We start from the raw sequence: 12,435 nt of genomic DNA, 5'->3' as shown, positions 1-12,435 counted from the left end.
AGAAAAGCAAATTGATTATATTAATAAATATTTTTATACCATTTTTGCATAAAAAATATTTATATCATTTAACATAAAAAATATTCAAAAAATATATATACATATATTTAAAATTATATAATTATATGATATTAATAAATATTTAGACAGTTTTATTTTAATTTTTATAATCATATGATTCTACTATTGAGAATTGTGAGATAATACAATTTTAATATGAAAGATTTACCTAGAAAAGTTGAGTAAATTATTATATATTATATAAAAAGGAGAAAAAGAGAGAAAGCATTTGTCTCGATGAGAGCATCTTCTACTTGTTTCTTCTTTTATTCCTCACGTATTTATATTAGTCTGTAGCTCCTTTGTGGTTTTTCTTTTACGCTGTATTCGACAGCATCCGCAACGGAGGTGCTGGCAAGAAACGCTGGCACCTATCAATTATTCGGATTCCATGGTGTGCGCACCATCTCGTCGCAAGGTCCTCTTATTGCGCCACGGTACAATCTTTCGCTCCTCTTTTTCACAACATCCGTGGCACACGGATACGGTTTGGTGGCGAGAGCGGGGTTTCACGGGGGTGGATCGGCACGCGGCATGAATACAAATTTATCGTTCCATTAAACCTATGATTTGCGACGATGGTCGGGACGGGATGTCTCGGGATGCCTTAATGGGCTTCCAGCGTCGGTACTGCACACGACGACGATACTCGATGGTCCTTGAGAAGACAGCACCTACGGCCCCTCTCGTCGGTCGGTGCAGGAAGGTCAATGCCGGACCCCGAGTCTACGACGAGGGCCTCATCGACCGATACATACCGAGGTCTCTACTCTTACGAGTGCGGTATGTCCTAGACCGGACCACCAGCCAGGCTCTCGTATACAGAAAATCGACTATAAACAGGATGTCTCTTTTTGGTTAGAGAGCCGTTTGCTCATGATTTATCTTTCCGCATTTTCTCACGTGGTTTATGAGATTCGTGAGAAGCGGTTACTTCTGCGACAAACGAGGAATGAATAAATTTTATTTTATCATTAATGTTAATATGTAACGTGAAAACCTATGAAGACTTTTCGATTTACATAATATTTTTTTGATGTAATTTAAATTTTACATCTTCACGAAAAAATCATCGAATTCAAAATTAGAAATTATTTATTTATTTAAAGAATAAACGGAAATGAAAATCCTTTTAATAATAATATATTACAATAAAGATCAACGAAATTAAATTTTGAAAAACAGACAATTTAAGTCAAAGAATGTTTGTAAAAAAATAGAATTAAATAGACTATAAAATTTAAATATTTGAATTAATATGCAAGATTTTGATTAAATAAGATTAAATTAACGCAATTAAGAATAAATCATATTGGTTAAGAGATGCTGTAAATCAGCTTTATATGAAAGAAATCAACATGATTGCAAAATAATTTGCAAGTAGATACATTCCATTATCGTAGATATTTTTTATTCAAAATATATATTATCTATTTTTATGTGTGAGAAGAATTTTTTGATAAAGATAACATTCTTATAATAAGAATGTTATAACAACCTTGAATGCCAACCGTGTTTGTGATATTGAAAGACTCATTGATTCCTGCTGTTTTTTCAACTCATGCAAGTCAGGAAAAAATCGAGAAACGTTGAACTTTGAACCACAGAGTTCTGCAAGTCGTGGACGTTCCCGCGGGAATAGGTACATCCGGTTCATCGTTCCGAGATGCCCGGTTGGTGGTCTGTTGTCTTGGCCGAGAACACACTATGCCCACGATACTACCATATCGCGTCCGCCTCCATCACGAGAGTACACACTCGACGAAGGGTAACATCGACCTCCGTTGCATCGCCAGGAGGGACAGCGTATCCTCTCAAGGACCATGTATCAAGGACCGCGGTACCGTGACTTCGAATCTCTCCCGAAGGGTCATAGGTCTCAAAGTCCTTGACTCGTGAGTTCTGTCTTATGGGAGATACGTGGAACGAATTTGCGAGAATCCACAATTCTTCGTTAAGAGTCATGAACTGAGAGACGCTTAGAATCAATATTCTCGCAAAATGGCCTCAATTATACACTTTCTTCGCACATTGAAATGATTGTTAATACGATCAATTACTTTAGTATATCAAGATTTCATTCTTATAATAAATTAAAAATATTTATTGCTTTTTGTTTCTTTTCTTTCAAAACATATAGCCTGTTGATAACGCAAGAATTAAAGTATTTATTTCTTTTTTTTCTTAGAAAATTCCAGTAATTTTTTTATTATGATACTTTTAGATTTATAAAGTATAAAACTTATAAAATATAAAGTTCCTTAAATTTTTATTTTTATATTTTATATATTTTAATTTTTTATAATAATATTTTTATGATGTATACAATTCTTCTCTAACTTACATCTGACAACTTTACATTGTATTTATTCTTATTTCTTTCCTTACGATTATTTAATCATTTCTTTGAAGGCCATTTGTCGGCGCCGCACATCGCAGAAAGGTTTCTCTGCACTTCAAATCTTTTCAATAATTTTTCGCCGCTTCGTTCTCTCGTTTCGCAAGTATTAAACTCTTATAACACCGTAGTCACTGATTTAGTATCAAGCGAGTCCATGTACATTTGTTTTCGAGCCTGTGTAAGATAAGCGGTCTCCCGGCGCGACACTTCTCGACCGTGAGAAGGAAGGCCCTTTCTCTCTCGCGTGCTGCAAGTTGGCTACTCGACGTGTTCGCCTGTGGGATTATCGCATATGGAGATTTACGGGATGCGCCGGTATCCTACAACAGGATAACGCGGCTCGATAATAGCCGGTCTGAGCAATCCTATTACGTCTCAAAGCCAAGGGACTACTGCCGTCGATAGGACCGACGCGTTAGCCAATTAGCTCGCAATGGCCGAAATGTTCGGCATTATGGTACGAGATTTCGTATCTTTTTTACGTTATTTTTACAGCGGCGCAATTTCGTTGATTGCGGCCTTAACGTCCTCCAGAACACACAGTGTTCTGCAATTTCATGTATATTGAATCTTTTTTTTATCTTTCAGGGAATCATAATCTATCCATTCCGATGAATACTGGTTTTAAAAACACTATATAATTATGTGTAATATAAATTAATATATCTTAGGTACTGTGATTTAAAAAAAAATGTGTAGATCCTTCAAAAAAATTGTCACTTCGAGAAATTTTGAGGATTTTCTATTTTTCGATTTTAATTAGTTTTTCACGTTTTAATGCATGTATGATATGAAATTCAGTTATCGTTATTAGCATTTTCTTCTTGACATCTTTTTTAATTTGATGAAAAAAAAAGTTATACAATGGAACATTTGTATCATTCTTAATAAATTTGATTTTCAGTGATTCTGTTATGATTTCCACACTTTTAAGAAGATTGAATGGTGAGACACGATTAATTCTTTTTCTTAACAGGTTTCTGAAACGTGTATTGAAAATGAAAGTTGCCTACAGTTTTGTCTCTGTCATAGTTTTTAATGATAGACCGGAACATTTATTTGGACACGTCATCCAGTGGCGTCATTCAGTTTATTCGAATGAAGGACGAAGGGTTTTTCACGGTGCAAAAAAGATTGCCTCTTACATTAACGATATGAGATTTATGTCCATCACTTGTCATTAATCTTGAATTGTACTCTTATAAGCTTTCATAATTCTTTTTTCTTACATTTTTCATCTACAGTTTCTGCTAGAGTAATTTTCACCTAAGCAATGCCGTTATAAAAGAAATATTAAATGTTAGAAATTAACACCTGTCACGAAAGAATGAAACATATATCAAAATTTTTAAAAGATATCGATAATTCCCGTTTTCCGTGAAGTTTAAATTAATTTTCCTACGCTAGAGGTATATTAGAGGAATCCAGTATCGTCTATAAATAATGATCTCGGCTAACTCCCGCAATTAGCAAGTAAACAAGATGTAAAAGATAACGACTGGGATAGCGCAATTAATTCTGGCTGATACAGACGGTCATTAGCATCGTTCGAGAATATATGGAAACTTCTCCTCTTTATTCCGGATACGTAATCATTGTTTTACCGCGTACACGACTTAATTCGATTCGGAGCAACGTGAGCAAAATGACTCCCTGCTTTCTCTCTCAGGTGATACGTGGCAGTTCCTTAAAGTCTAAGTATACAAAAGCGGACCTTTTACATAATTAACTCGCGCGAGAGCGATATTATCCTTTTCGATGCGTGCGTGCGTGCGTGCGTGAGTAAAAGCGTCGACGCGCGTTTCCTTTTCCGCGGACGGTTTCTCATCATGAATTGCCGCCACAGATTTCCCGGAAACCGACGACGCGGTATCCGCAGCACGAAAAACGCAAAAGCACTTGAGAACAATGATGTCGCGGTGCCAGGAATTGTTCATGATAAAATCGCTGTGCGGACTTCTCTCTGGTAAACTTTTTGTTCCCGTGGGTAAACAGGAGACAGCATTGCCTCTCTGCTACAGAGAAATCCTATAGTGTGATCTTAATTGGAAATCCAGTGACACATTGCGTGACATTGTGCAATATCATTATATATTTTGAAACTTTCTATCAAATTACAAACTAAATTTTGTAAAAATTACTATAAAATTACTATTTCGAGAAAAATGTCTTTTTATCTTGACATCGAAGTAAATGATTAAAACGATAAATCTTTAAGCAACAGGGAGAAAAGGAACTTTATCCGTATTCTTCTCGACTCTAGAGGTCAGCGGGTTCATACGAAATGTATTCAGTATATTCACGCATGTTTTAGCTTACGTACGGGTTAACAAAGGACTGACTCCTCGGGCATGTGACCTTCGTCGTGAAGTGCCTGCTTTCCATAAACACGGCTTTTCGCCACCATGATGTCAAAGATCAGTAACAAAGATACCATAAATCGTGTCTCTTTTTTTAGCATGAACAGAAGTTATTGCGCCGATAAATGGATTTAAATTTTGCAGTGATTCTGAGCTAGTATCGCGATAACAAATTTGCAATCAACTCGAGATTTTTCTCAAGTTGTTACTTTCGAATAAAAAATTCTTAAAAAACATTTAATTTTAGAACAACGTCGACAAACTTTCAAACCTTAAATTTTAAACAATCATTTCTTTTTTTTTCAATCATTTCTACAAAATCAAAGAGACAAAGAGTAACTTTAGCTATGACTGAAGTTACGAAATAAAATTGATCAATGCTAGTGAAACTAGTCGTGAGTCTCTGATTGTATGATGTATAATTGGTTTGGAGCTCTCTTAATTTATGAATGAAGACTATAGGAGAACGAGATTTTATAATTAATAGCTAACAGTTATTGCTTCGCCGATCCTAAATTAGATTACACGAAGGTCGAAATCCTGTCGCAAGTTTCTACCTATTCTGTCCATGAGTGAGTCTCTCGTGCACACATGGACAAGAATAAGGTAAATCCTCGAGGGCATGTCTATTGCGTCTGAATAATCCCGCAAACCTTTCACAAAAAATATATATCGATTCAATATATAGCTCTTTATATTTAGAGAAATTCAGAGATTTGCGACAAATATTGCGTATGAAAAGAAATGAAAGAGAAAGAAAATGAGTGAATTATATAATTACATGAAAAATTATATATACATTGACAATGTTATTTCTGACGAAAAAAATAGTCGACATAATATTTATTTATTGTTGGAAATAAATATCTATCAAATGAACTTGTGTAAAATGAAAAATAATAACTTATATTATATATAATTTAATGTTTCACACATATTCTATTGATAAGTACATTAATAGCGTTATTGCAAATATTATTAATATATTACAACATATATATAAGTACAACATTCTATTGATAAGTATAAATAAAAGTATAAGCTATAAATATACAGCAAAATATTGGTATATTTGGTGGTATAAATTCTCGAAATAATAAACTATTCTTGGATGAAAATTTGATTAAACTCTCTTTCCTTTTTGCATAACTTTTCACACAATATTAAAGATTAGATAAGAATGTTTCTCGAGATAAAAGTTTATGTAGTTGCAAAAGTAGATTTTCGCAATGCAAAAAAGTTGGAGTCGCAACGTCAAAGGAAATGTCTTTCTAAAGTTTAACGTATTTTTTATAGACCCCTTAATGTGCATATTTTCTAATTCAATTTCTTTTTATCTGCGACGCAATATACATCAATACCAAAAGTTTATTCGAGCAAAGAAGAAAAAGTGAGCGAGCGAGTACAAAACCGTGTCTCAAATCACGAAAAGTAGCGACGAAAAAATTCTTATTGAAACCGAGAGAGGAGAACAAGCGAATCGAACGTATCATAAGATACGATACATCGCTGCATTCGATAGGAACATTTGTTTTGGAACACATCTAGCAGAAGAAGAGGCGAGCCGTGACCCGAGGCGCGATGTTAACATTTATCTCGGAGCAGAAAGAAACGCGCGAACAGTACATACGTGGATCGAAATTCGCGATAATTCCTCTGTCGAAAGTGTCGATTCCATCGCTTTCGTTCCGCTGACGAGTTTCAATGCGAATGCGAATCTCGCTGGTGCTTCCTTATCGCGGCTGATGTATCCTTAGCAGGATAGATTGATACGATTAAGAAGATTGGCGTGAAGGAGGCAGACGCGACCTCAAAATAAATCCGGGTGCTCTAAAACCTTGATCCATGACTGTAACACGGGTGAATGAGAATGGATGAATCATTGCCGAATTATGCTCCGAAGGCTTTGCATTAAATAGAACAATGCGATTGTTAAAAATATTTAATAATATACGCGCGTAAATCTAGTGCAAACTAACATATATTAGCTTATTATGCATTCTAAATCTATTTCATTGTCATTAGACAATTGTAATTACAAATCTTCTATGTATTAATTTATTTTTATTTGTTATATATTTATTATATATTTATTTCTATAAAATAATGTGTATTATTTGTATATTTTTAATATATTATTCAGGGATTAAAATGGCAAACTTGCAGATATATTCCGCGATGCAGTACGTGTTTTTAACAAAACAATCTCGAATATTTTTCTCGTAAAGCGATACCGACAAATGCGGAAAGTATGTGGCGTTATAATGGCCCTTTAAATAACAAGATAATAGAGACACGTATGTGAGCGTTACTTCCAGATCGCATCTTCCAGACACCTCTCCAGCTTGCGCAGAAGTGGAAATGAATGGGCTGCGAAACCGCCTGGAGCATTCCGCGAATTTCTCGACGCGCAACTGCATCACACACATCGTGGCAAAGGAACAAAAACGGCGCGAGCACGCAGGAAACGAAAATTTATTGCGGAATTTGCAGGGAAGAGGACCGGCATTTCCGAGAAATACGCCGTGTTGTTTCTCAGCGGCGCGAAGTTTACAAATGCGATTCGTTGCTTCGCGAAAAGAAAAATTTTGCACATTGCACGATAATCGCATATCCGGTTGAAAAATTGCAACTGCGAATTCCTATCATTTTTTAACGTTAAAAATTAATTGTTAATTTTGCTCGAAAAATTTTATTTACATGAGAAGAGAAATATAATTTTGCATATTTTGTTTATTGTTTTATTTTATCGGATCTGACGAATATGTAGATTTCTTTTCTGCCTTTATGTATTTCGGTTTGCAAAACGAGGATTTGAGCAACACGAGCGGTAGCGACGTTATCGAGGGACAACATCCTGTATTCTCCACCAAGTAGAACTTGGTCGAAAGTATCGGCACTCAGACAGCTAAGGGCAGTGACTCCCGGGATCGCAATCTCGCTTGGCAGATCTGTCTGGGCCCTTGAGCCCAAGGGCGTATTATGACCTAACTTCTCTCCTTCTGCGACGAAGGGTTTCGAAATTAACGGACTCGAAAGGAAAGGAAAATATCTTAGAATCTCACAATTTATCAGATATATCAGAATTGTAAGGGTTATATACGTTTTATTATATCTGGTCGGATCTTTCTAACAATGCTATCGCATTGAATATTCATGACAATTTAAACGAAAGCAAAAGATGAAGTATGATAATTTAAATGAAGCTAAAATTTGCATTTTCTGCTCCACCTTCTGAAATATCCTCAATATTCATGCGACACGTTGCGCATAAATTTTTTTATGTACGTGTCAAAATTTTTCTCCTGATCTTTTTGGAAAAGTAATCGCTTCGTCATTTGCTAGGATAAAATTGGAAATTCTCGAGACGTTTCCATTTCGCATGAGAGTTCGGGCTAAAAGATCTTCGACGAGCATCAACCTTCTTAAAAGCTCCTGGGCAGGATGCTTCCCACCGATGTTGATGCAACCTCTTCTCAAAAGTCGACGTTCTTTTTTATTATTCATATCGAGCTCCCTATATGTAGCATTCCTGTCTTCTTCGCCCCGCGGTTCTCTCACTCATCACATTGCCTCGAAAACGAAATATAGCATCGGTCGTGGATCCGTTCGAGCGTGAATTTCCCGATGTATTTCGATTGAACAAGTGAAAGCTCTCAGATTCTTCCTTTAAAACGCGTAAATCTGTTTGTATTAATGCGAATGCATTTGAATAAAAAAAAATTATCTTTATTTTACGCAACGTTTATACAAGATAACATTTTATCTTTTAGAAAGCCTTATCGCAAACAAGAAAAAATATTAAAACACAATGTCTTAATTTTTTTTCATTTTTTGTCCTATTATGTTTTTTTACTATATCGGTCGCAAGTCACTACGTTTTCTTTCGCGATAGAAAAGTTAGTAACGCTATAGCTTAGGAGATATGGTGTGTGTGAATCACGGTATAATATTCTGATCAATTTGGACTACGCGAGTAACGATGCGACTTCCCAAAACTATCAAAGTTAAGGTAAGTTCAATGTCGAATTGTTTTATACAATGAGAGACTCAGAGATATGGCCGACACGGGTTTAAGAACGCTGGTTAGGAAAACCGGATCGTTCGACTGCCTCGATGGTATGGGGCGTGCCTGTTGTTCGAGTCGATGGATCCACTCGTTGCAAGAAGAAGGGCTTAGCGAACGGATGATAAATAATGACCGGCGGATATGCATTTATCAAAATGCAATTCGATGCAGATAGAAGTGAGTAGTGGGTGTAAATGGAAAAGGATTCGCGCGCGGATTCTATCGTCTCGGGGCAGTTTAAATGAAGCAAAGAGCTGAAGGATGAGATTAGAAATCGCCAGAAGTGTTGGAATAGGATTCTAACTATCTCAGTACATATTATGCGAATTGTAAATTAAAATAGAATGGGGGAAGTAGAAGTACACTCTCCGGAAGAATTCTCTTTCTTCTTGAGCGAGATGAATATGCGAAGTATTTGCATCTTTCTTCAGGGACCTGATCTTCCCAACGGAAGTAAATATTAACTACATCTAATCAAATATAAGAATATTGTAAACAGAAGTAAATATGTGATGATAAATATTAGCTATTCTTTCTTACGTTTGCTTGTATCTTTCTTTTAGAACGCCATTAGTGTAACATTAACAGAATATTTGTACAAAAAGAGAAAATTTTCTTTGGCAAATATATTTTTATATTTATCTTTATAATTTAAATTACACCGTTTCACTTTTTAAATTTATAATTTACAACTAAAGCATGTAAAAAAAAATAAAAAAGGATGTCATTCAATTTCAACTCAATTATAATGTTATACTATAATTCGATTGCAGCACCGATGATTTAAAACTACTTGTGAATCATATTCAATGATAGTCGCTGATATGATAAAGCGATAGAACGATTGAAATGCGTAACGCGAGTTTTATACTCGCTAGAGCGAATCGTGTGATTGATAATATCGTATTAGCTTCTATTACACGATGAAGGCGATTGTATTTATGCTAATTAACGCGGTGGTATTATTTCAACTGTTGCAATGCCCAGCAGCAATTGGGGTGCGGTTGTATAAGAATCTTTCTCAAAGGGGTAATTAAGGCTACGTTCAACTAACAAGTAGCCCGGCAATTTATTAGCAAACTACGGCACTTCGTCATCGCAACGCTGCTATTAAACAGAAACGCAATCGATAATCTCAATGCTCCTAGCAATCGCGCACGTCAGATAAATTAACTATGCCGAGATGTGCGATGTTATTTTGGTCAAATATTTGCTCGCGCCAGTGATAATTGATTTATCGCGTGTATTGCGTGTATAACATAGATATTTTTTATTACATATAAATATGGTAATTTTTATGACGAAATCGCATATGAGTGAATATATTGAAATTCTCAAATATTGTCATTAAAATATAAATCATAAATATATTATAAATATATACTAATATAATAATATTTAAGATTTTAAATAATTTGACTCATATATTTTTTCTGGATATTTACTCCGGCATATTTACGCGGTTGAAATGAGTTTTTGAAAATTTCATTTTTATTCTCGACGATAATATTAGTGCAGAGATAATAAAGAAATTTTGTTTTGTTTTTGCATAAAGAGCTATCGTTACATAGTTTATCATGAAAATGCGCGAAAATTGAGGAGCAGATAATAATGCATCGCGGGCTGCATAATTTTCAATTTCAATTTTCTCTGCAATCAACGCGAGAAATTCGACGAATACGATTTAAAAAAAAAACGATATAAAAAAAGAAAAAACATGCGTTAAAAGCATCGTTGTCGAAAAACGAGCTCGCAAATCTGTGCCTCATCTCTGCTTTTTTATCGTGTCTCGACAAAAACCGAGTGCATGAATGCTGCGCCACTGGACATCCGCGCCGGGGCAGTTTTAATGGTACCGGGTCCTCTCTCCCTCCTTCTGATCGTCGAATTCGGGTACGAGGACCTCCGGACGAAACTCCGAGTTCGGTTCACGCATCTGCATATAAATCACTGGCTGGACAGGCTTAGGGAACCGGCAGGGGCTATAATGCCGACCCGCCAATAACTGCGAAACATCGCCTTCGGTTCCCTTCCGAAGGGTCTTCCACTAAAAACGGCTTCCATACGGCCGCAATTTTGCCGCCATGCAAGAGAAGAAGGAGAAGAAGAACGAGGAGAAGAAAAAAAAATGATTTCGGAAACCAGAAGGAGAGTCACGCTTATGCGAGATGACTTCCTATCACCTTCTCGTGCCACATAACTTTAACTCGATGTGAATTTTGACACTCTCTCAGTTTTGAAACGTTTATCAGTTTTCGTTCAGAAATTTTTCTAAAAATTGCAAAATTCAAGAATCTTACCTTAGCCTCTAAAGTCTCTAATTGCGCCATTCTTGGTTCTAATAGCTGCTGCTGACTGCCAACTCCGGTGTGTAGTGCAGTCTGAAACAATTAATCATTAGATTAAATCAAGATATATTAACGATAGAATTATATAATTAAAAATTATTAATTAATTAAGAACATTTCAGAACAATTTCGTCATACATTTGTAGTTCAATGATAAAAAAGTTATCTTATTGTTTAAAATAAAAATAGAAGATAGATAAAAAATAAAAAATTAACTATCTTTGTATCGTGTTACTTTTCCTAGGAAGTTTTCATAAAAAATGATATATCAATAAATAAATCAATAAATCATATATCAATAAATTAGTGATGTTAGTTTAGATTCAAATATTTTTCATAATAATAAGAGTGCTCTTTTATTTTATATAACCAAAGAAAAGCATGATATCCCTGGAGTTAAATTCTTATTCACTCATGATATTCGATATGATCCTCGAGGGTATTGTGCACTCTACATTCACCAATATTTCGTGTTATTGTAAAAAATTTCGCACCAATCGTGATAATAAAAAGAAAAAGGAATAAGAAAAGTTATTCGCATACCACGACCTTCTGAGTTATGATCGTAAGTTAATATCCGTGGACTATATGGTTTTTTGAAGACGAGTTCAACGGAGTATATACTCGTTGCGGACATTAATAATTACGGCAGTCGTCAGTCCAGGATGAAATCGAGATTGCCCATCGCCTTTCTCCTTTCATGTTTGACGCAAACACGCCGGTATTATTTTAAACATGTCACGCGGTGAAATCGATATGCATACATAACGTCAATCCTAGCGCTCACACTCGAATTAAATTAATGCATATTTAAATCCAAAGGATACATACAAAGCATGATAATAATTTAGCAACTCCATTTTTTAAATCAATTTTGAAATAGGAGAAAATAATATAAAAGAGGAAGAGACTAAAAGTAAGAGAATAAGAGTCATTCTGTGAATATCTGTAAAAAAATGTAATTGTTACAAAATATTAAATTTTGAAAGGCAATAATTTTTTCCTTTACACAAAGCATAAATGTATTCAACTTTTATTACGGTTTGCTATTATTCTTCATTAATATCGATTTTTTCAACAGTATGAATTATTAGCAGGAAAACGAGAATACATGCGAATGTCTACATTTTTCACTTGCTTTTATTGCGAAGGTATAATCTTTATTGAAATTATTTTCTCGCTTTCTTCTCAAAATAA

General features: G+C 35.1%; 1 protein-coding gene across 2 annotated transcripts in view; it reads right to left on the bottom strand.

The window, feature by feature from the left end:
* Positions 1-12,435, bottom strand: part of Sprt (PDZ domain-containing protein sprite) — a 61,603-nt gene that overhangs the window by 9,487 nt on the left and 39,681 nt on the right. For both annotated transcript variants that reach the window (XM_083107947.1, XM_083107948.1), the window contains one exon: positions 11,191-11,271. In XM_083107947.1, coding sequence (XP_082964073.1) covers positions 11,191-11,271 — 81 coding nt within the window. The remainder of the gene's footprint in view (positions 1-11,190; positions 11,272-12,435) is intronic.

This window comes from Camponotus vicinus, unplaced genomic scaffold (genome assembly GCF_025532165.1).
Source record: "Camponotus vicinus isolate PSW18456_S1 unplaced genomic scaffold, iyCamVici1.0 SCAF_9, whole genome shotgun sequence".
NCBI classification, from domain to species: domain Eukaryota; kingdom Metazoa; phylum Arthropoda; class Insecta; order Hymenoptera; family Formicidae; genus Camponotus; species Camponotus vicinus.
This window is presented reverse-complemented; position numbering and strand designations above follow the sequence as displayed.